The 23,896-nt window shown below is 45.2% G+C and overlaps 3 protein-coding genes across 3 annotated transcripts; 2 read left to right on the forward strand and 1 right to left on the reverse strand.

The window, feature by feature from the left end:
- The first annotated feature begins 5,428 nt into the window (after nt 1–5,428).
- Nucleotides 5,429–9,066, forward strand: ZNF513 (zinc finger protein 513). Its single transcript, XM_070932156.1, has 4 exons — nt 5,429–5,616; nt 6,040–6,189; nt 6,605–7,254; nt 7,715–9,066. The coding sequence occupies exons 1-4, from the start codon at nt 5,429–5,431 to the stop codon at nt 8,365–8,367; spliced, it is 1,641 nt and encodes a 546-aa protein (XP_070788257.1). The 3' UTR covers nt 8,368–9,066.
- On the reverse strand, nt 9,064–15,233 carry SNX17 (sorting nexin 17). Its single transcript, XM_070932157.1, has 15 exons — nt 15,048–15,233; nt 13,138–13,212; nt 12,496–12,613; nt 12,175–12,239; nt 11,964–12,074; nt 11,633–11,723; nt 11,403–11,490; nt 11,218–11,287; nt 11,025–11,117; nt 10,684–10,887; nt 10,339–10,461; nt 9,933–10,010; nt 9,735–9,809; nt 9,609–9,650; nt 9,064–9,517 (listed from the first exon to the last, which is right to left on the reverse strand). Exons 1-15 carry the CDS (start codon nt 15,111–15,113, stop codon nt 9,398–9,400), a joined length of 1,419 nt encoding a protein of 472 aa, XP_070788258.1. The 5' UTR covers nt 15,114–15,233; the 3' UTR covers nt 9,064–9,397.
- Nucleotides 15,234–17,058: 1,825 nt separating this feature from the next.
- EIF2B4 (eukaryotic translation initiation factor 2B subunit delta) lies at nt 17,059–23,894 on the forward strand. The gene is made up of 12 exons (XM_070932159.1): nt 17,059–17,127; nt 17,261–17,408; nt 17,567–17,770; nt 17,856–17,938; nt 18,555–18,646; nt 19,162–19,276; nt 20,164–20,240; nt 20,329–20,431; nt 20,922–21,049; nt 21,764–21,938; nt 22,819–22,999; nt 23,655–23,894. Exons 1-12 carry the CDS (start codon nt 17,086–17,088, stop codon nt 23,852–23,854), a joined length of 1,548 nt encoding a protein of 515 aa, XP_070788260.1. The 5' UTR covers nt 17,059–17,085; the 3' UTR covers nt 23,855–23,894.
- The last annotated feature ends 2 nt before the right edge of the window (nt 23,895–23,896 follow it).

Consider the following 23,896-nt stretch of genomic DNA (forward strand, 5'->3'; position numbering starts at 1 on the left):
ATTCTCTTCTTCTCTTTCCTTCCACCTTTTGCACCATTATGGATTTCTTAAGGGAGCTGGGTCTAGACTCTTCACATAATATATCTGCAATATGTTAGTGACTGTATATTGGTATTAATATACATAATTGATTAATTAATTGGCTTATACATAGTTAATATAGTCTACTATACTATTCCCTTTTGGTTACTTGATATACTGTATGATGATATCACTATATAAATCAATAAGAGTCCTTTCTACAGGCTGTTGCATAAAGCTTATGTTCTAAGCAGGGGTGGGTTCTACTTACCTTTACTACCAGTTCGCATCATGCCCGCATGCGCTGATTAACTTTGATGACGTCTGGGTGAGTGGGTGGAGCCTCCTGCCGGTTTTAGTACCAGTTCTTGTGAACCGGTCCGAACCAGGGGCAACCCACCACTGGTTCTAAGATATAAATGCTTTATTTTTGTTTGCACTGCAATAGTATGTATATAGTATGTATAGTATAGTATATGTATATACATACATATAGTATGTATAACAACATTCATGGGTTTTGTAGCAGAGACTAACTGTTGTACTGTTTTTAATTAAGAGACTTAGCAATATCATTCTTCATAGTATTTACACAATCTAGCAAAGCTTTGTTTAGGCCATTTTTCCTGGATCTATGACAATTGCAGAGGGTTTTTTTTCCCCTATATTGCTTTTGGTGCTCTACCTTGAAAGCATATTTGCCCATATGTTCATTATGTGGGCTTCCCAAATTGTAATACAGTACCTATCTTTAGAAGCACTGTATTATTTTATCTAAAAGTAAATGTCCCACAACAGAACAGCATGTGCCTTGCTGTTCTATTGCAATACATTTGTGTCTTTTTAATTGCTACACATTTGTGCCTTCTTAATTGCTATACATTTCAAATTAGTTAAGGAGAACTCAAATTAACTCTTGCCAAAACAAAAGATTGGAAGCCTGGACTCAGTAGGAAAAAAGCATTTGTATTTTTTGCAAACCCTTTCATAAAATCCCCATTATTTCTGTCCAGGACTAAAATAACTTGTGGGAGTCGATAATAGTTCAGTTTTTCCATGGTTGCCTGGCAATAATCCGTCAACACTGTTGCTTGGAGATATCCAATCCACATAGTTTTTAATATAAATGAACTATAAATCATATGATGTAGTATAATAATTTGCAATGTAGTAATTGATAGCCTGCAATTCTTGCATACGAGAACTATGTTCAGCTTAGTTCTATGCTAAGCTTCTAACATAAGTTGTGCAAACTATGCACAGCTTATGTTAGCCATTATACATGGGTGTTGTTTAATGTTTGTATGACAGGTTAATGCCCACCCTCCACATTGTTTTATTTATTTTCATAATTCCTCTGGGTGTGAATATATAATTGCCATGACTTTGCAATAGGTAAAAATATAAAAAAAATAAATGTTTGAAAACAAAAACCCTGTACTCATTTTTATGTTTTATATTTTATCTCCTCCCACCCACCCCCCCGTAACAATTCCATCAACACCTATGCATGAGAAAAATAATACACTTCTAACAGTTATCAATATAGTATACTTTCCAAAATAGGGAACTAAACAGTAGCCCTGGTCCTCTGATGTTATGTATGGCTTGTTGGGCTTCCTGCTGTTGTCCCTGTTTACAATTAGGACTTTTTCTTTGAAAGTCATGTTTAACCAATCTTGATTCCCCATGCCCACCTCTCATGTTTCCACTTGAGCTCCTCTTTAATGTAAAGTCCATACTTATTAGGCTAACATGGGTTATATCGAGAATTTTCTCCCCACAGTTGTATTTAAAAGGAAAATTATTAGTTTAAAAATACATTATTTCTTGCCCTATTATAATTTTTTAAATATTTCTAGAATCCATACTGCAGTCAGACACTGCTATTTACAATAACGGCCTACACCTTCTTTTTCAGATTCAATCATAATTTCACTTATAAATTACAGATGTAAATTTCCCCATTTCATTTTTAAAAGAACACTGCACCCGTACTACCCTATTATAACCAGTGTCTGATAATAAGTTCTCTCTGAATGAAACTAATTATTTGGATTAATTGGGGTTTTACCTGGAGTATCGTACTGTGATTGACAAGCAGCAAGGTGGATGGACTCAGCTACAGTGATGATGGGTACACTATTACAAGACCAGGTTAATCTATCTATCTAGTTCAGAGGTCTTCAAACTTGGCAGCTTTAAGACTTGAGGACTTCAACTCCCAGAATTCTCCAACCAGCTGTGTTGGCTGGAGAATTCTGGGAGTTGAAGTCCACAAGTCTTAAAGCTGCCAAGTTTGAAGACTGCTAAAGTTGCTAAGAGCCTATGGAGATTCTCAATCATCCAGGTCATGGTTGTCTCAAAGATGCTTTCCAAAGGGCAACTGCACTTTCTTGTTGTTGTTTTTTTCCTTGAAAACATTTTGTGTCTCATTCAAGAAGCTTCAGAACTGAAGACATTTTTTGGGTGAGAAGTGAAACTTTTCAAGGAAAAAAACCAAGAAAATCTAGTCACCTTTTGGAAAGCACCTTTGGGGCAGTTGCTAAGAGTTAACATTGGATTTATGGTACATAATCAACTGTATATTCCTTATATAACAAAGAACTGGAAAGTGACCAATGTACCATTATCTTTTAAGAATCAATCTGGAGGAAAAAATTCTTGCTTTATAAAAACTCATTAGCTTGGCTTCTAATCTAGATAAATATCTGTTTTATAAAAGCTAAATACATACAAACATCTATGTATTATCTGTGTGTGTGTGTGTGTGTGTGTGTGTGTGTGTCTGTCTGTCTGTCTCTATCTATCTATCTATCTATCTATCTATCTATCTATCTATCTATCTATCTATCTATCAAATTAGCACAGTAGCTTCTATTAACTTAACACGGACCCAGATTTTGGGGGGCAATATGCTGACTGTAAACCGCTTGGAGAGGGCTGTGAAGCGGTATGTAAGTCTTATTGCTATTGCCATCTTCAAGCAGAATCTTCAAGCAGAATGTTACCTGTCCTAAACAGAAGGACTGTTATGTTCTATTTATTTATTGGTTCGATTTATATGCCGCCCTTCTCCGGAGACTCAGGGCGGCTTACAATGCGTTAAGCAATAGCCTTCATACTTTTGTATATACCTGCTTAGTAGGGCTTTCGGCCCCCACTAAGCGGTGTTCTTTTTTATACAAAGTCAGCTTATTGCCCCCACAATCCAGGTCCTCATTTTACCTACCTCGAAAGGATGGAAGGCTGAGTCAACCTTGAGCCTGGTGAGATTTGAACTTGCAGTAATTGCAGGCAGCTGGTGCTACTTAACAGCACTTTAGTCTGTTGCGCCACCAAGGCTCTATGTGCTCTGTAAAGCTCTGTGTTCTGTGAATATGTGGTTAAGATGTACCTGCATAGTTATATGTATTAAGTATAACTCTCCTAAACTTTCCATTGTCTTATATAGGACATTCTCAGCTCTGCTTTTGGGAATTGCTATTATTTCTCTGTCTAGCTCATATCTAGATGGGAGCTTTGAAGAAATTTTATCCATAGCACTTTTTTCTAGCTTTTTTGTTGATACAGTATGGGTAGGAATATCAAGAGACATTTGAATACTGAATGTTTTTAAGAAAAGATTGGGCAACCATTTGTCTGAAATGTTACAGGTTTTCCTGCTTAAGCAGGGGGTTGGACTAGAAGACCCCCAGGGTCCCTTTTTAACTCTGTTATTTTGTTATTCTGTAGAAAAACCAGAACACATACACAAAGAGATGACTATGAGAGGACAAGAAAGAGACTGAGAACAAATTCTGTGCTGTCATTTATTGTTAGTCATCCAGATATGTGCAGTTCTTACAGCCCTAATATAGGTGCATTTCTAAAGATAGAAATTGCAATGTGCAATAAACTTCATGAATTTCAGGGGAATGAGGAGAAGAGAAGGGAAACGGCTATTCTTGTTGCCCTCACTTTTTTTTTTAGATTTTTACTCCACCTTTTTTATATATGCAATTCAAGGCAGCATATATACCAGTACTCCTTCCTCTTCCTCTTTTCCCAACAACCCTGTGAGGTGAGTTGGGCTGAAAGACAATGACTGGCCCAAAGTCACCCAGCTGGTTTTTCATGCCTAAGGCAGGACTAGAACTCACCATATCCTGGTTTCTAGGCCAGCCCCTTAACCATTACACCAAACTGGTTTTCTATAATTGACTCTACCTTGGCCAAAAAGTAGCAGTGGCAACAGTGTTGCAAAGTAAAGCTATTTGCTCTTTTACAGTGTACTGTTTATGTTCAATATAAATATAAATATAATGCTTGCTTTACATTTTTAAAAGTTGCCAGTGCCAGTTCAGGCAACTAAGGTTTTATTCAAATGATTAGGGAATTTTTGTTTGCTTGTTTAATTTAGAGGCACTCTTCAGGCTACATTAAGAATATAGTTCTGTAGGAAGAAATATCCTTCTGGGTTCAGCTCCAAGTGGGGAAAGACACTGGAAACATGGAGACTGCTTGGAAAGATGGTTTAATAGTGGACAGGATCACATGGTTTAAGTTCCTGAACAGAAAAAGGGCGAGACGCAGCAAGTCCCTGGGTTTTATGCCCTCTCTGGCTTTGAACTTCCTGGGGCCCAGAAAGAGTATCCTGATTGGTTGTCAGAATCCCAGGGAGTGGGGGTCTTAGTTAGCCTTGCTGGCTGATGTAATCTTCCCAGGTGCCATGTGGTGAGTTTCTGTTGCTAGATGGGTCCTATTGTGTTACAGATGATGGTCCATTGACAGAGATTGAGTTTCTGCCTCTGGCCCACTGACAAAGGGTGGGGGCAGGAAGATGGAGCTGCTTCGTCTTTAAAACATGCTTCTCTATTTCTCATCCAGGGAAACATCATATTCTGCCTTTTTAATATTTCCCAAAATATTTCATTCCTCTTGGAAATGGGTGGGTGCTAACTTCTTACAATTCCATGTTTTCATTTTAAAAAGTATTAGCTTCATAATACTTTTCTGGAAAGATGTTAATATGTTCTTTTTTTATTTAAACATTTTGGCAGGCAGGACTTAGAATGAGCTATTCCATTACAGATTTGCTGAAATCCTTGTTCAGAGAAAAAAAAATGGAACAACAGGAAGATACCACTATCCTAGGATGGCAGACAGAAATTTAAAATAAACGCCCAATTAAGCTGCAGTTATTTGTAGAACCAATTGTCACATCTTCGCAGAAATCTCGGAAGATAGGTTTGTAAAGAGGGATCTAATTAGTAGAGTCAATCTGGGGTGGGGGTGGGGGGGGTCTCAGGCTTCTTGCGGCCTTTCTTGCCCTTTGTAGTTCAGAGGAAAAGACTCCACATCCCGTCATGCAGCACGGGAAAGACCGGAGCCGGAAGCGTTGGCTATTCTGCCGTCCGCCCCGCGGATGGGCGGGAGCGCCGGAGGAGCGGCGGCTGTCGGGGCGTCGCGAAGGAAGAAGCGGCTTCACCGGTGGCAATCCAGGCCGAGCGGCCAGGAGGGGGGAAGGTATCCAGGGCTGGAGCCGCTCCCAACCCCCCGTGCTGCGGGGCAAGATGCCCCGCCGGAAGCAGCGCCACCCGCAGCCCGTCAAAGGTCAGCGCCGGGTTGCCGGGCTCACCCCGGGGACGCTGTGCCGCATCTCCGTCCGCCTCGTTTGATGTCTGGGCGGCGGGGGGCTCCGGCTGTTCCGTCTCTCTCTCTCTCTCTCTCTCCCTGCCCCGAGGCTCCGGCCTGTTGGGGCTTCTGGGCGATGGACTCCCCGACCGACCCCTGGTCTAAGCTGACCGCTGTGCTGGGCAAAGGGAGGAGTCCCGCCTCTTCGGAGTCCTTCCTCGTTCGATGGGTTGGCTCCGGCCAGAATTGGGGCAATTAATTCGCCCTCCCCTTCGAAAGGAAGGCAGGGCGACGCCGTTGGGGGTGTCTGGGCGACGCCAAGCAGTTTCTGCGGAGCATTAGCTGGTGGGGGGGGGGGGACCCCGATTCTCATACGACCGCATTCTGCTCTGTCTATTGTAGTGGACGTTCCTGGTGCTCCGGCCGAGCCGTCAAGAGAGGAGAGCCCGGCGCCGCAAGCCAGCTTCCTCTTAAAGCAGGAGCTGTCCCTGTCCCTGGAGGACGAAGAGGACAGCAGCGCTCCGATTCTGGCCTTCGAAAAGGACTCCGAAGGTGGGTTCGGGTCCTCGCTTGGGCGAATCGGAATAAGGGGTGGTGGGGGTGTAAGATTGGGGGGGGGGGGGTTGGTGGGAAGGAGGAGGGGGGGGAGTTGTGCCTAGGAAAAAGAAAGGGCCTCTTGGATCCTCCCATTTCGAGTTGCCAGGAATTGGATCTAGTCAGCGGGTCTAGTATGCAAAGCCAGCACAAGTCTCTCCACCATCTTCTTACTTCTTCAGTGCTTCTTTTGGGTGTCATCTTTTCTGAGTGGGAAAGTTGGGTGTGTTTAGTACCAGGCAGAGCATCCCCAGCAGAGGGACCTGTAGCTAATAGAAAGGCTTGTAAGTGAGGGCAAGGATTTTAGTTAGGAGGAAAAGGGTCCTGGAGTTTAGCTTCCCCTACACATGGTAACCCCCTATTGTACCAGCAGGCGAGGGAGAGGACAAAGTGAGGATTCCCACAGCTGCCCACCTGATGTCCCCTCCTTGTGTGCTGCAGACTCCCTCGGGGGGACACCTGGACTGCCAGCTTACACGCTGAGTGATGAGGATCTCCCGTCTCTGTGCCAGGCCCAGGACGAAGATGGAGAGAATGAAGGGCCGGGCCGGGCTTGCCAGCATTGTGGCCTGCCTAGTCCTGGTTCTACTCCCTGCTGCCCCTCTGAGGTAGGGGATGAGGAAGGCTCCCCTAAGGGGCGTTTAGTCTTTTCCTGCCAACTGTGCCCCTTTGCCTCACACTACTCCAGCCACCTCAAGCGGCACATGAAGACTCACAATGGCGAGAAACCTTACCGCTGTCCGCATTGCCCGTATGCCTCAGCTCAGCTGGTTAACCTGACACGCCATTTGCGAACCCACACTGGTGAGAAGCCCTACCACTGCCCCACCTGCCCCTTCGCTTGCAGCAGCCTTGGCAACCTCAAGAGACACCAGCGGGTCCATGGCCAGGAACGTCCAGTGCGCTGTAGCTCCTGCAGCTGCCACTGTGTCCAAGGGAATTCCCTCCAGCACCACAGCGCGGGGATCCAGGGGGAATCGGAGGCAGAAATGGAGGGACCACCCATTGCAGATCAGGAGACAGGTACATGATGGAAATGGCAAGGTAGAATTCATAGCCTTGCAAAAGGAGGGAATATACATAAAACTTTCAGGGGGGGGGAAGAGGGAGAAACTTTACAAATCTTGATACACCGATAGTTCTCAGCAGCTTTTGAAGTCTAGCAGAGTTCAGGATCTGCAGCCTGATAGAGACTCTTTGTGTCTGCCACATTGGTATGCATTTATTAGCCTAAACCGGAGCATGGAATTTGTGTGCCAAGGAAGTGTACTGACCCTTACTCTCTAGGGGTTTGGTTGCCCCTCCTCTAATTTCAATTGTAACAGCAGTATTCTACATTGGGCTTGTAGTACCTCAAGAGTTAAGGATAGAGGATTATGCAAATTGGTCTGCACTCTGTATGACAGTGAAGGAAGTAAGTTACATGTGGTTCCAGTAGTATCTGTTTAGAGCATTTCTGCTTATTGCTGTTTTTCTTCCACAGAGCCACCACCATTGCTGCCTAGCTCCCCATTTCTGCAGGCGGAAGACTCTAATACGGTTCTTCCTGAGCTGCTCTTCCCATTCACGTGCAGGGCATGTGGATTGGTGCTACAAGCTGACGAAGGCTTGGGTGAGCCAGTATGTGGGCGTTGCAGCCTGGCAGTGCTGGGGGCTGAACCAGCCTCACCGAAAGGCTTCTCCTGCCAGTTATGCCCTTTTATTACCACCTATCCTAACCATCTGGCCCGTCATATGAAGACACACAGCGGAGAGAAGCCCTTTGCCTGTGCGCTCTGTCCATATGCCTCAGCCCATCTGGACAACCTCAAGCGGCACCAGCGGGTGCACACTGGTGAAAAGCCCTACAAGTGCCCCCTATGCCCATATGCCTGTGGCAATCTTGCCAACCTCAAGCGCCATGGACGCATCCATTCAGGGGACAAGCCTTTCCGCTGCCGTCTCTGCCCGTATTCATGCAACCAGAGCATGAACCTCAAGCGCCACATGCTGCGGCATACAGGTGAAAAGCCCTTTCAGTGCCGCATCTGCCCCTACACTACTGGCCACTGGGACAATTACAAGCGTCACCAGAAGGTGCACGGGCAGGGCCTGGCAGAGGAAGGAGGGCCTGGTCCAGACAGTAGCCTGACCTAACGATGCTGAAAGACTCCTTGAGCTTCCGACTCTCATTATAGTTGCCTGCTGTCAAGCCCTATGTAAAAGATTGACTGGGATGTGCAGGAGAAGGAACTGTATGTACTTGCAGGAGCAGCAGTACCACCTTACTTTTTAAGAAAGTATTATTTCCTTTGCTGAGAAGCACCTCGGGGGCCTTGCCCTATCCAGTGCTTCTGTCCATAGGAAGAAAAAGGCATCTGCTCTGCAGACCATTCTCTGAAACTGTTGCTCTGTGGGACAGCTGAAACCTGCAGAGAGGAGCTCCTTTGTCCTCTTTTGTCTTTTTTGTGCCTCCCCTCTCTAGTCCTTTAATTGTGGTTGCTGCTTGAATCTGTGTAATTTATATGGTGTATTAATGCATTAAACTGTTTTCTTATCTGGCTTTATTTTGGCTGGCAAGAGCAGCTGGAGACTAACTGGCAAACCTGATCACAGTGCAGTTGTGCTACTGCTGAACTAGCCTGTGTGAGCATGTTTACGGCAGGCATACTCTATGCCCTCTTTTCGCCATCTTATTTTCAGCAGGAGAGGAAAACAGATACTATGGTTTCAGTAATGTGGCCTCCACTGTGTCCATAACCGTTACCTTATCATTTTTGCTTGAGTACGCGGCTCTAGTGCCAAGATGTTGGAGCAGGAAATTGGATGCAGTAGAGAGAAGGGCTCACAGGATTTATTTCCAATCATGGTTTATTTAATCATTGTCACAAACATGTGTTAATGTTCAAATGTAAACAGCAGGTAGATAAACAAGATTACAAGTCTAGCGGTTATAGTTAAAAGTCTACTGTGAGCATCAGAGTTGTGTTTGCTCTTTGTGCAAATGTCCACTCTACCCTAGTTTGGCATGTATGAAGCTGAAGCTTACTAGTCAGCTCTGTAAATTGCCTCTGCAGACAGAGACTCTTGCAAAGGACACACAGCCAGCTGGGGGCTGAGGCACATCAAGATCAACCTGCAAGCAGGTCATACATTCCACAAAGATCTTTTGGGCAAAGCAGGACATTTAAAGGTCCTCATCACCAATGCCCTCAAAGGCATAGTTTCCATGGAAATCATTCGCCCCAATGTCATTTGAAGAGCTGGAATGGCTGATGGCCCGTAAACTGACAGAGCCCAATTTGCTCTGGATAAGGGAGAGAAGAGGTGCAAATTAGCAAGAGCCATGCCATGGTAGATCATGTTTTTCCATAAGGATAAGAGGAGTAATTACTCACCGAGACTTTTGTAATAGGGTCCCTACTACCATCAGGGGAATCCTAAGAAAACACACAGGTATGTTAAAGGAGAAAAACCAATTGAAGGGAAAAGGAAGAAGCAGAGATGACAGCAGATCTACCTACCAAAAGAGGAGGTGATTTCACTGCTTGCTGACTGTCTGAACGCTGTAAGGCTCCAATGGTTCGTCTGCGGAACATCTATGAAAGGAGAGTATCGAGATGCTGGGAGGCACCCATCCTAAAATACTGCTTTTATACATGACCAGGAAACAAATTTGACCTAGCCATCTCCACCAAAGGGATAAGGAACCTGAGTCTCACCTTACGTATGCTTCCTCCAGATTTCTTAACCATCAGCTCATCCACCATGGACTGCAAGCAGATGCTCAACATTATAGCCTAAGATATGAGAGAGAAATGTTCTTACTTCTCTGCAGTATTATCCCAACTGATGGAGCCTTGATTTTGTAAACTTAGGATAGGAAAAAAAACAAATTTGATACTGGAGTTATGATTGGGAAGCAAATAAGAATAAAATTGAGCTTGTTTCCATTTGTGATATTCTAAGTGCATTATTTGTAAGGAGACTAGATTAGATCAGTAAAGGAATCTGCATTGAGTGGGGTAGAAGATCAGATACTCATGCAATTTACTAGCTTCAAAGTTCAAAATGTAAGTATTCATCCAGGATATACTCCCCCGCCCCCAACACGCACACACATCCTACCTGTGGACTGGTGATGGTGACCCACTGCAGTCGGTCTTTGCTCATCAGGTACTCAAAAGCTAGTTCCAATTTCACCTCTGACTTGCCAGAACTTGTGCCTGATGTCCCGTTGTGCACAGGGACCTAAAAAAAGAGCAGTTTAATTATTGCTTATTAATGAAGCAGTGGGAGGGGGATATTGAGGCTGGAAAACTCTTGGTTTGCCTGCAAGTGTCAACGCTTCTTCTCCAGCCTCTAAGAAATTCCCAGGCAAAAGGGAGACACAGAGAAAGTACTCCTCCCTCAAAGCAGAACAGGCCATCCTCAACAAGGCAGAGATACGATCTGATTCAAGTGTTAGCTCACCGAGGAAGTAACTCGCCAACAACGCATTCGTGTCACTTTGAAACTCCCTTCCTTGATCTGGTCATTGGGCAGCTTGACCTGGAAATTCAGTTCACTATTGCCTGCTCCAACAATGACATGACAGCCTTTCTCAGGGAAATCCGTAATACAAGGGTCAAATTTGAGATAGCCATAATACTTGAGGGTTTGTGCCAAGCGGATGAACTATAACAAAAGAGAGAACGTTCACAGGGAAACTTGTGATTTTTGGATGTATAAATTTCATTACAGCTAGCTGGGAATGAAACAAGGTAATGTAGATTGACTCACGCTGCGTAGGTAAAGGAAAAATGGAAACTTACCTCTTTTTTAGAGACTTTTTCCTGTAAAGATTTAAGCTGACGGTGCTGTTCCTTATTGGCAAGGATCCAGCCCCGCTCAATATCTGCAACTGTCTGTGAGGAAACAAAAATAGAGGAGGAGGAGGAAATGCTGCTGCTTGCTTGCCTGCCCACCTCCCATCTTCCTCCCTGTCACTCAACCTTAGTGCCTGACCTGGGCGTATAGCAGATTTAGTCCTACCCGCTGCTCCATGACATCATCATCAAAGGCAGAGTCCCAGTAGCTGGGGTGGAGCAAGAGGAAAGAGATGGCAGAGGCAAGCCATTAATGGGTTTTCACTCAAATATTATTTGGGTGGGATTGATTATATTGACTCCTACCCTTTGCATGTTTTTTACCTCTTGCGCAGCAGAATCTTGTATTCAGGGTTGCGGAGGCTGGTGACTGATACATAAGGAAGCTCAAATTCCTGCAATTTCCGGATGACTGTAAAAGATGACAGTTCACCATACAACACGCCTCAAACTTATCCCTAGACACATAGACAGAAACATGCCTGCCTGCCTTTCCTGGCAGGCAGACTGGTTTTCTCTGCCATTATAGAAAGTGCAGCAAGAGGTTAACTCACAGGAAAATGCTCCGTCCTTGGCTTCGCGCACAAGGAAGAGATGAAAGTAGCCAATCAAATCCTCCGGTAAGTCCAACTTCAAGGCCACAGCCTACAAACAATAGAAAGATAAACCAGATGCTGCATTCTTTCTTCTTAACAGCAAGGAAAGGCTACATTAAATATTGCCACTACAGGGGGGTTTCTTGGTACAGGCCATTTGTTCTTGGAATAAAATAATCTGTCACACTGAGTCTTACTGTAAGAAAAGGAATGAAAGTACTATGGGCATAAAATCTCTCCTCCATTTCTTTCTCAACATGAGCCATTCTTATTTCTGGGAAAGCCTTACCTCCAGAACATCTTCTGTTTGGTCTGAGGTAAGAATTGTGACTTTCACCTTCTGCCCATTGGATAAGAGCACATCTAGTTGTACCTCTTCAGTTGGGATTTGCTGGGTTTCCTGGAAATACACAGGACTCCAATAATTTTCTCCACCTTCTCCACCACTTTGCAGAGTGCAAAGTATATACTTTGCACTCTGCTTTTACCCATTTCCTTACCTGCTGGGCTTTTCTCAGAAAGCTATTGAAGATCTCACTACCTCCCAGCAAGGGATCCTGTCGTACTATGGATTAATAACAGAAATATCAGTTTTAATACTTATGGTTTTAATATTTTATTGTAAATAGGTTTCATTCTTTGGTTGTGAGCACTCAAGAGTTTGGTACAGGATGGGTGGCTATATAAATATTTTAAATAAATAAACAGAAGGTACCATCAGCTTTTTTGCTTTCAGCCAAAGCTCACTCCCTGTGCATAGAGAACACTTGCTTGCAAATGCATGCTTACTATTTTTCCTTGATTTGCCCAACAAAACTTACCAGCTTGCATATATTTTTCTAGTTGTTCCCGCCGCTGCTCCACTTCCACTGGAGTGAGGGTGAAAATCTTTTTTGGAGGAAAGGCTGGTACCACATTAGCTCCATATTCCTTCCTTAGCTGCAGAAAGAAAAGCAGAGTTCATCTTTAGGCAGCAAAATCCCATTTTGCTACTACCAGAATTTTGGTAATGAGATATATATACCCATTTTTTCTTCCTAGTGTTTTTCTGCAAATGTAGTTTTTCCTTCTCTCAAATCAACGTGTGGCTGTACCATTGACTATGACAGAAATTGACCAACTGGACTATTCACCCAAGCCTGATGTTGTGGGTTGAGAGAGAGAGAATGACCCAAGGTCACCCCACCCAGCTAACTTTTATGCCTAAAATGGGACTACAACTAACAATCTCCTGGTTTCTAGTCTGGTCTTTAACCACTTGACCAAACTGCCTTTTTTTAGTTACATACATTAATTGAATTAATAAAACACTACTCTAGTGAAATACTGCTACAATACTATTATACTATTATAATAGGATTATAATATTATAATATAGTATATTTAGTATATTATAGTATATTGCTCCTTTCCACAAAAGAGCAATTCTGGCAATTTCTTACATACATGCCTCCATGCCTCACCTGTTCATGCAAACCAAGCAGCTGGCTGTATCGCACCTGGCAGTGCAGAACACCATTGACATGAATGCTGTAGGCCTGTTGGGGACAGAAGGAAAAGGCATCATTAGAGAATCTGTTTATGAGAAAGCCCTTAAGCTATCCCATTCCCAGAGATACAACGGGGAAACAGACTATCTGGTATGAATCGCATAGTACTAATTCCATAGCCGCATGAAGATTCAAAGAAGGAACAGGTCTTCTAAACTAAGATTTCACTAATCCCTTTCTGGTCCTTAAGAATCAATTATAAGGCATTAACACTACTCCTTATTTCTACAAGGGGAGGTGATTGCCTAAAATAAGAAAAAGTTGCAGGTGCTGAAACAAAAACAGTCTGTTAGGTTGTTCACCATCCAACACAAAAAATCTGCATGAAGCAGAAGTTGTAAACCTTAGCGAAGGAGCATCTAGGCCTGAAATAGATATGCCTTTCAATAACATTTAAACTAAATTTTGTAACCACGATTTGATAACATGGTAGTTATAAGTGTACTATAAAGTGCAAGCCTTAAGTTAAAGAAGTGGGTATCGATAAGATGTATGAGCCCATTTATTGAGTTCTATAACTTTGCACTTTATTCAAGGTAGCCTTTCTGTATCAAATAGAAAGAAAAGACGAATTGCACCTACAATAAAGGGATATCTAGCTTTGCTCCTGGACTTAGTACCCAGGAGTAGTTATAGAATCCATAATTTCTGGTTATGCAAGGAACGCCAAAAGACTGTCAATAGAAAGTATCTCTTCTTAAAAACAGTGTTTATAATTCTTTCTCTGAAACAGCCAAAGTCTTTTAAACAGAAACAAAAGATGAATTGTTTTGAAAAAAAACCCCAAAATAATTCAAGGAGAGACTCTCTAATTGAAAGAAGTGCTCTTCAGTGCCAAAATGCCTCTACTGTACTTCCTCCTCATTTTTCTCCTTGTTATGGACTTTGCATCCTCCTTGGGGAGTCCTAAGTCATATATATATTTGATTTGAATTTGAGTTGGAAAGAGAGGAGATCGAGATCTGGGTTGTGGCTGCCTCACAGCCAGCGGCTACAACTTCCCCGGGGCCAGTGGTGAAATCCAAATTTTTTTACTACGGGTTCTGTGGGTGTGGCTTGGTGGGCGTGGTGTGGCTTGGTGGGCATGGCAGGGGAAGGATATTGCAAAATCCCCAGTCCCTCCCCCAGGAGTGGGGAAGGATACTGTAAAATCCTCATTCCCTCCCCACTCCAGGGGAAGGATACTGCAAAATCTCCATTCCCACCCCACTTCGGGGGAAGGATATTGCAAAATCCTCATTCCCTCCCCACTCCTGGGGGAAGGATCTTGCAATATCTCCATTCCCACCCCATTTCAGGGGAAGGATACTGCAAAATCCCCATTCCCTCCCCACTCCAGGGGAAAGATACTGCAAAATCCCCATTCCCTCCCCACTCCAGGAGAAGGATACTGCAAAATCCCCATTCCGTCCCCACTCTGTGGCCAGCCAGAGGTGGTATTTGCTGGTTCTCGGAATTGCTCAAAATTTCCGCTACCAGTTCTCCAGAATCTGTCAGAACCTGCTGGATTTCATCCCTGCCCGGGGCCCATCCTGGCGCCTGCTGTAATCTGGCTTCAAGACTCAGCGCGGAGGAAGAGCTAGACTGAGCAGAGTTTTTGCGGCGGAGAAGCAAAGCCACCCATTCCAACCGGCCGCTCTTCCCACCCTCTCTTTTCCTGAAGAGCCCGAAGGCGCCTGCAGTTGCTGCAGAGAAGCAGCCGAAAGGCACCAGAGCGACTCGCCCAGGGTGCAAAATCGCACTTCGATGCCCTTTCCAGATGTTAATCCCAAGGGGAGCCCGGGGAACTCTGCGCCCCGCCTCCAGGGGCTTGTGACACTCGCCACGTAGGCCGCAGCGCTGCTGCCATCTCCGGCGCGGGTCTCGGTCTCGGGGATGGAGAAGTGCATGGCCGCTTCCACCTCCGTCTGCAGCTGCTGTCGCCGCCGCCGCCGCCGCCGCTGCTACCTTCGACTCGGGCCGGAACTGGACTCCGACGTAGCCGCCATCTTGCGGGCGGAGAGAGGGAGGGAGGCACCACTGTGGGCGGAACGGAAGGAGGAGGACCGGAGAAAACTTACACACATACACACACCCCTTTTTTTTTGGCCACCGGTCATCCCCCGGCCCTCTCTCTGTGGATGGTTTGACCCAGGAAAGACCAAGTGCTAGCCAGAGAGGGAAATAATATTGAAAGCGAAAATGCCTCTGTCTTGCCCAGGTTCAGTTTTACCTCCACCGTTCGGAATCCCCCCCCCCAATTTTGAATAAAGGAGCTGAACCGCCCCCTTCACGCCTCCTCTAAAGACAGCTCGTGGCATGTAGAAGTTAAGCCAGAGGTCTCCAACCTTGGCGACTTTAAGCCTGGTGGACTTCAACTCCCAGAATGCCCCAGCCAGCTTTGCTGGCTGGGGCATTCTGGGAGTTGAAGTCCACCAGGCTTAAAGTCGCCAAGACCGGAGACCCCTGAGTTCAGCAATACAAGCATAACCAGAGGGCAATATTGGTCACTAAGAAATCTCAGAGCCTGCTTTACCCCGCGGCCGGACAGGGTATCTGGGGTGTCCAGCCGCCCCTTTCCCTCCTCACCTAGTCGCATTACGCTGTCCGTCCAGCGAGGTGGGTTTAGCAGCGGAAAGAACGAAGCCTCTATTAAGGACGGGCGGACAGAACAGGACTACCGGCCTGCAAAAACCCGGCCAAATAATGGCCGTCTGGATTTTTTTGCAGCCCGCATCTGGTTTCCCTATTTATTTATTTATTTTGATTTGCCTGTATGTGGTAAATCAGGTTAGCCGTTCCAGTCACCTGCAAGCTGTTTTGCGAGCTGCAAATAAGCAAGATTGCAGGGACCGACGGGTCTCTCCGTCTCATCTCGGGCCTGAGAGCTTGGGGTGATCAGCGCGAGTTAAGATTGCACCACGCACCAAAGATGTGCTATAACGGCGTCGGTCGGGCTCCTCCAGCAAATCGTAGAAATGCGGCGGCTGTCTTTCTATTATAAATATGTGGTGGGGAGCAACAAAATGAGAGCTCACTTGGTCCTGCATCATACCCGAACATAGCCATTGTGATGTGTTATTAGCCCGAGCAATTTGCGTGGCGTGTGGAGCGAGGCAAAAACACAGCTGCCCATCAGCAATTATCCTCCGCATCGCAGTTGCAGAGTTGAACCAGAGGTGAAATCCAGCAGGTTCTGACGAACCGGTAGCGGAAATTTTGAGCAGTTCGGAGAACCGGCAAATACCACCTCGGGCTGGCCCCAGAGTGGGGTGGGAATGGAGATTTTGCAGTATCCTTCGCCCGCCACGCCCACAGAACCTCTAGTAAAAAAAAGATTGGATTCCATCAATTGGAATTCCACCAGGCTTGAAGTCCACCAGGTTTAAAGTCGCCAAGATCAGAGACCCTGAGTTAAGCGATACAAGCATACCCAGAGGGCAATATTGGTCGCTAAGAAGTCTCGGAGCCTGCTTTACCCCGCGGCCGGACAGGGTATCTGGGGTGTCCAGCCGCCCCTTTCTCTCCTCACCTAGTCGCACTACGCTGTCCGTCCAGCGAGGTGGGCTTAGCCCTTCGGTTCGCGGACACCGACGGGGCGAGCTGCCACACACACACACACACGCGCGCGCGCGCGCCGTGGTCCTGAGTTGATGTTTTTTCCCGCTACAGCCCGCTGGACAAAGGAAGGGGGTGGCTCTTCGGCCCTCTGCCCAACCAACTTCTCCCCGTCTGTCCTACGTGAGGCCACAAGCTAAACCACCTGGATGCCCGGGACAGCGGAGGGAAGGCGAGATATTCCCTGCCGATCCCGCTCTGAGCAGGAGGGGGCGCTGTCGCTACCGAAGCGCCTGAAGTCAGGGCGGAGCCAGCGGAGTGGCTATGGCGGAGCCGGGGAGCCGCGAGGCCCCGGAGCGCAGCCAGGTACGGGGAGGGGGGGAGGGAAAGGGGGCGCGTGGTGGAATCGGAGGAGCCCCTGGCTGATGGCAGGTTATGGGAAGACGGCAGCTCTCTCTTTTCCCCCTAACCTCTTGCTCCCTCCTTACCTTCCGTGCAGGCGCTCAGCGCGGAGGACAAGTTGCAGCTCCGGAAAGAGAAGAAGCAGCAGAAGAAAAAGCGCCGCGAAGCCGAGAAGGAGCCCAAGCCGCCCCCCGATGGGCTCGCCCACCCCAGTCCCGCGCCTGCTGGGCAGCTGCCTCCGCCAGGTGCCAGAGGGGCGAAGAAGGAGGGTTGGGAGGTCTTCCCCCCCCTTTTTTTCCCCCCTCCCCGCAGTCTGAGCTGCAGAGGGAGACGCGTCGCCGGAGCTCCCGGGCGGAATGGACGGCGCTTACCTCATCATCATCATCATCTTCTTTGGGTTTAGGGCCGGAACCTACCACGCCGGGTCCTCCTGACAAAGCCTGTGGTGGCGAACGGGCGGGCCCGGGCAAAAGTAAGGCTGAGCTGCGAGCTGAGCGCCGGGCCAAGCAGGAGGCCGACCGGGCGTTGAAGCAAACTCGGAAAGCCGATCCGAGTCAAACAGCCGTGCCTCCCAAGCCTCGGGTAGGACCCACTGAAGCCCAGCCAGGTAAGGCTCTGGCATGAAGGAAATGTTGCTGGTGACCCAGCTAGAAAGCTTCAGCTTCTGAGCTTTGGCCCCCTTCTCTCCCCAGCGGTCAAGAGGCTCCCAGAACATGTGCAGGTGGATGATCCAGCTGCCCAAAAAAAGCTAGCCAAAAAGTTGGAGCGTCAGCAGGTAAGACTTCAGTCCCCATGAGGAATAGTGGCTGTTGGAGGTAAATTTATTTATTTTATTTATTTATTAGTTCAATTTATATGCCACCCTTCTCCGAAGGCTATTAAGCAATAGCCTTCATACTTTCGTATATACCTGTTTAGTAGGGCTTTTTGGCCCCCCCTAAGCGATGTTCTATTTTATACAAAGTCAGCTTATTGCCCCCACAAACCGGGTCCTCATTTTACCTACCTCGGAAGGATGGAAGGCTGAGTCAACCTTGAGCCTGGTGAGAATTGAACTCACAGTAATTGCAGGCAGCTGGCAGTTAAGTACTACTTTAACAAAAGTTTTTAGTCCGCTGCGCTGCCAAGGCAAAATAAGGTTATGCAAGTCGGTCTCGACTTATGACAAATGACCGTTCAAAGGTACTTACTGCCAGTTTTTGAAGTTACAATGGCCACATCCTGCTGAGGTCATGTGATCAGATTTTGGGCGCTTGGCAACCAGCTTTTACAACCATTTGCAGCATCAGTCACAGGACTCCAATTTGCAATATTTTTGTTGGTTTCTGACATTTATTTTTAATTTCCTTCAAATTTCCATGCTTAGACTGGCTTACTCCCCATGTCTGCAGGTCCCTATGAGGCCAGATTATGGCGCCAAAGTTAGTCTCTTCTCCCACTTGCATCAATATAGTCGCAAAGAGTTGCTGACACAACAGATGAGGTGAGTGCCTGTGAACCAAGAGAAAAGCACTGAACCCAAAGGGGCTTTATCGTGGCACTTTGAAATGTTCATAAATGATGTTGGGAGGACATTTTCTAGGCCATTCCCAGAAAAAAGAAGGAAGAATAGAAGTCACAAAACCAAGAGCCATGTTCTGTGCTCAGTGAAATTGGCCTAGTTAGATCTGCCGTGTCTTGGGAAGTTTCCATGCTTAGATTCCATCCTAGTACAAATTTTTAAGGCAAAGTGCTTTGGTTAAAGTTTATCTTCCCCTTTTCTTCCTCTGAAAGCTATTTCCGGATCTATACTCATCATTCTTTATAGTTTTATTCAAATCCCCTCTCCTTTATGGTATTTCAAAAAGATGGGAGAAAAAGATGAACAAGAGTAATATTTTCTTTCTTGAAAGTAACTTGTAGTTGGGCTTTGGTACGATGGACAATGTGCAAGAAGTGTCAGTTTTATTGGGGAGTGTTGAGATGATATGTAATAACCCAGAATTTTTTCACCTGCAGCATCCCAGTCTCCACCATCCATCCTGCAGTAGTGCGTCTTGGCCTCCAGTACTCTCAGGGCATCATCAATGGCTCCAATGCTCGGTGTATTGCACTCCTAAAAGTTTTCAAACAGGTACTGCTGAAGAAGGGAGTTGTTTGCTGAAGTGCTGTTTAGACCAGTCTGGATCTCCTCCCATTGGAAGAACTGGTACTAAGAACAGCAAATAGTTATGATAAACACGTATGAAGCATCTTACCCTTCCTTAGTTTTACCTAATGTGGTGGACTGTAAGATAGTCTCTCTTGAATCAAGATCCATTCCTCTTGACTGTATGGTCACATGATGGCACTAACACATCTATGTTGTCCTCCTGACAACAGCATCAAAGCAATGTGTCAGCCACCTTCTGCGATTTTTTTACATTTATTTCATTTCCATTGCTACCCATCTCAGCAAATGACTTTGGGTGGTTCACAATTCGAAACATACATTACAATTTGCTCACTGCTTGCGCAAGTGAGGATGCGCACGCTTCCCTGCCACAGCTGTGGTAGTCCAGTTCCAATCAGCTCAAGGCCTGGTAGTGGGCCACAGTCCAGGGGTTGGGGACACCTGGACTAAAATTCCTGAGTAGAAAATGAATATACCAGCCATTCTGCAGGCTTAGCTAGTTTTTTTTTTTTTTTTTTTAATTTGATTTATATGCCGCCCTTCTCCGCCCGGAGACTCAGGGCGGTTTACAATGTGCTCAGCAATAGTTTAAAATAATTTAATAAATTCTTGGAGAAGGAAGAGATCAATGGCTATATGCAGCTTCTCAGGTCTAAGTGAACATGTTTTGCTAGCGAGCACAAATAATACTGTAAAGGATAGCAGTTGTCTCCATTGTTTTCAGACGGGCTCCCACAGTAGCCTCTGATTGGCTAACATGGGAAACAAGTTGCCAGACTTAGGACTGCTGCTCATGTTGGGGTTTTAGCTTTGCAAGTTTGCAGCTTCTCTTTTATCCTGTCCTTCAGGTGATTAGAGACTATACAACTCCGGCCAATGAGGAACTTTCACGGGACCTTGTAAACAAGCTGAAACCGTACATCAGGTGATTAGGAACAAGGGATTTCCCCCTTTGGACATCTGGAGATGAAAAGGTGCTTTGATGCTGAGCTGAGTTTGCCTTTCTTCTGCAGCTTCCTGACCCAGTGCAGGCCCCTCTCTGCCAGCATGGGCAATGCCATCAAATTCCTTAAGAAAGAGATATCCTCACTGCCAGGGACCATACGAGAAGAGAAGGTGAGTTCAAACTTACAAACTCGGATGCTGGTTGAAATTCCTGAATGTAGCATGCAATCCATGGTATGCAAGGGTGATGGCTTTTTTCTTCTATTTTGCTCTTTTTGTCATTAAAAGTTCAGGTTGGCATAGATCGCTAGCCCTTCATCTTGCCTATGTTTTGGTCTTTTCGGTTATTGCCCCAAAATTTATTGTTCAGGCTTATCTCTTTCATTTTTCAAAGATATGTTGCCGTGCTCAATAGCATAGGGTGGGAAACCAGAGTTTTTTTCTTATTCTCCAAGGGATAAAGAGGAGATCCAGCTTAAATACTGTGGGAGATATTCATTTATCTTCTGACAATTTCAAAATAATAAAATAACAAAAAATAACATGCCCATATCAAACAGTTATAGGAAGTTTATCCATTATATCAACTACAAGAAAGGAATCCCGCTGAGCATGCAGGGAGGGGACTGACCACACATGACCAACTGTCTCTTGGGAATAGGCCAAGGAGCAACTTCAGGAGACAATTGACAAATATGAGCGGGAGAAGATTTTTCTGGCAGCTGAAGCCATTTCCAAATTTGCCTTTGAGAAGATCAATGATGGCGACGTCATCCTTGTCTATGGATGGTATGGAGTTGTGCTTGGGGTGGGGGAAGAAAGACAAAATTGTTCTTATCTGAATGATGCTTTTCAGAATCTAAGCTGCTGTTCTGGATATGAAATGGTGGTGGGAATGAAGATAAAAAGGGGTCTGGCAGGCTTGCAAGATAAAGCAATAGTACTGTTGTGCAAAAAATGTGTGATATTAGCCAGGGTGGCAATGCCAGAAAAGATGATAGGTTGCCTCCTGGGAAGCTTCTGTGGAATTCATAACCTTACCTAGATCTTATGCTGTGCTCACAGCAATCAGGGCAGTTCAGAAAACTTTATCTGTAAAGCATAAAATGACTTTGGTGGAGATGTGCAGGAATTGTTACCTGGGCAAAAGAAGCTAAAGCATTTTTTAAGTCCAAAATGAGAGAACATTCGGAAGTAGTTCAGGTAGACATCTGCCTAACTCACAGAACTCTAAAAGGGGTGGAGGGTGGGGGTATAGCACGATCAGATTTGGAAAATTGTGTTATTATAGCTAGTCTGAACAAAAGCAGTTTCAACTTTCCTGATTTGATCTACCTAGAGGGGCTAATACCACCTTATATTTGAGTTAAAGTAAGGGAAGACGAGACAGAGATTTCCAAGTCTGAGAGCAAAGGCATCTTGGGTTTCTGAAAGTTGGCCAAGTGACATGTTGTCTGGGTTATGTTCCTCATCTGTTTCTCTCTGCTCATGTTTGCTTGGTAGCTCATCCTTGGTGAGCCGCATACTCTGTGAGGCTCATGCCAATCGTGCCTTCCGAGTGGTGGTAGTGGACAGTCAGCCACGTTTAGAAGGCCGGGAGACACTGTGTCGCCTGGTGAAACAGGGAGTCCGCTGCAGCTACGTGCTGATTAATGCCATCTCCTACGTGTTACCTGAGGTAGGACCTTTGAAATGTGATGTGGGTAGAGGAGTGTTGGTAGAAGAATTGAAAGGGGAATTCTGTGGGGTACAGGCAGAATCTGGAATCTGAAAAGAGATCTATCAGACCAGCAGGTTCTGATTATTATTTATTAAATTTATATGCTGCCCCACTCATCATCTTTTCCTCTGGTTTCCATGTTACCAACATGTATCTAAACTAAGCTGGGGATTCCCTGGGAGTTCCTAATCATTGATAGTGATGCATTTTCTGCGTCAGATGAGAAGAGCACATCTTTTTCCTTCTGTCCTGGCCATTTTCAACAGAGAGCATTTTAACAAACTGCATCACTATTTGGTTTGGTGGCTGCAGTGCCTCAGAAAGAAAGTCCATTCAGAGAGTGGTAAGGACAGCCAAGAAGATTATAGGACGCTCGCTTCCTGTTATTCAGGATACTGCTTATAAGCGCTATGTGCTTAGAGCTCATTGTTAGAGACCCCACACACCCACTTCACAAACTGTTTCTGTTGCTCCCCTCTGGGAGGAGGTTTCAATGTATTTCTAGCAGGGCTACCAGATTCTATAACAGCTTTGTTCCCTATACCATCCAAATTAGACTGTTGTTTCTCTGTGTCATATAATATATGTGGGTATATGCATAATTTTGTGTTTATTTATTTTGTTATGTTTATCTAGTGTATATTAGAGGTGGAGATCCTTTGAGAGCTGTATGCAATGAAATTTCATTTTAATGTATGCTGATTAGTGTACATTCAAAGTGACAATAAAGTTATTCTAAGTTATAAATTCAGTTCTAAGAATTATGGGAATCTTTTTAATAAATAAAGGCTACAGGTGGTTATAAAATAAGTGAATAGCTCTCTCTCTCTCTTGGCAGGTTTCTAAAGTGCTGTTAGGAGCTCATGCACTATTAGCCAATGGGTCAGTGATGTCACGTATGGGCACCTCACAAATTGCACTGCTTTCCAAGGCCTATAATGTGTCTGTACTAGTCTGCTGCGAGACCTACAAGTTCTGTGATCGGGTTCAGACCGACTCCTTTGTTTCCAATGAACTTGGTATGTGTGGTATCAAGCCTCAAGTATCTTTTTGGATGACAAACTTTATTGCACAATATTGCAAATGCCAAAAATAAAGATTTGCCATTAAAATATTGAGTTATCTGGAGAAGGCAGATTTGTCTATTTTGTGGAATGTTAGTCATTTTTCATATAGATTCCTGGATTCTTGGAGTTGGTAGTCTTTTGTTGATCTCAATATTTGGACTAATACAAGTAAGAGAACCAAAAATCGTCCCTTTAATGGGAAAAGCTTGCCTAGAAAAGTCAGGCTACCATTTTCCATTTTGTTTCATGTCACTTTCATTCTTCAAGACCACTGAGAATTGAAGCATATGCTTATTTCAGATCAACTTTATGAGCTAAATTGGCTTAGGGGAGTGACTAGCCCATGATTAGTAATTGAGCTTTGAAATATGTAGAGGAAACTTGACAGATATTGGAATGCTGAAATTGCACCCACTGCTTCTCAATGCAAGATGTTACCAAAGCACATATAGTGTAAGCAAAGTAAGCTTCAGAATGTGCAGAAGGGAAAGTACAGGAAACAATAGCTTCTTCAGGACTTGTCCAACATAAGGGAGAAATCTTGGCCCATGCTGCTTTGAGAAAGAACCAAAACTTTTCTAACTGGTCCCTATTCCTATTTTTGCAGATGATCCAGATGACCTGATTGGGTCAAAAGGAAAGAGCCGTCCATTATCCAACTGGCAGGAAAGCAAATCGTTGCGCCTTCTCAATTTAGTCTATGATGTGACCCCTCTAGAATTGGTGGATCTAGTCATTACAGAGTTGGGGATGATCCCTTGCACTTCTGTTCCTGTTGTTCTGCGTGTCAAGAATGTAGAGCAGTAATGTTGGAAGAGTGAATAAACCTGTGTGTCTCTGTCCCATGCC

This window comes from Pituophis catenifer, unplaced genomic scaffold, assembly GCF_029215685.1.
Source record: "Pituophis catenifer annectens isolate HBS135680 unplaced genomic scaffold, rPitCat1.0.hap2 SCAF_1, whole genome shotgun sequence".
Lineage (NCBI taxonomy): Eukaryota > Metazoa > Chordata > Lepidosauria > Squamata > Colubridae > Pituophis > Pituophis catenifer.

Excerpts from the sequence above, each read along its gene's own strand:
- ZNF513 (XM_070932156.1), top strand. The coding sequence starts at position 5,429 with ATGGGCGGGAGCGCCGGAGGAGCGGCGGCTGTCGGGGCGTCGCGAAGG. Across the intron at positions 5,617-6,039 it reads CCACCCGCAGCCCGTCAAAG|TGGACGTTCCTGGTGCTCCG; the intron begins GTCAGCGCCGGG and ends TGTCTATTGTAG. Across the intron at positions 7,255-7,714 it reads CATTGCAGATCAGGAGACAG|AGCCACCACCATTGCTGCCT; the intron begins GTACATGATGGA and ends TTTCTTCCACAG.
- SNX17 (XM_070932157.1), bottom strand. The coding sequence starts at position 15,113 with ATGCACTTCTCCATCCCCGAGACCGAGACCCGCGCCGGAGATGGCAGC. Across the intron at positions 10,888-11,024 it reads AAAAAGTCTCTAAAAAAGAG|TTCATCCGCTTGGCACAAAC; the intron begins GTAAGTTTCCAT and ends CTTTTGTTATAG. Across the intron at positions 9,651-9,734 it reads TGAAATCACCTCCTCTTTTG|GATTCCCCTGATGGTAGTAG; the intron begins GTAGGTAGATCT and ends GTGTTTTCTTAG.
- EIF2B4 (XM_070932159.1), top strand. The coding sequence starts at position 17,086 with ATGGCGGAGCCGGGGAGCCGCGAGGCCCCGGAGCGCAGCCAG. Across the intron at positions 19,277-20,163 it reads TCCTAAAAGTTTTCAAACAG|GTGATTAGAGACTATACAAC; the intron begins GTACTGCTGAAG and ends CCTGTCCTTCAG. Across the intron at positions 23,000-23,654 it reads CTTTGTTTCCAATGAACTTG|ATGATCCAGATGACCTGATT; the intron begins GTATGTGTGGTA and ends CTATTTTTGCAG.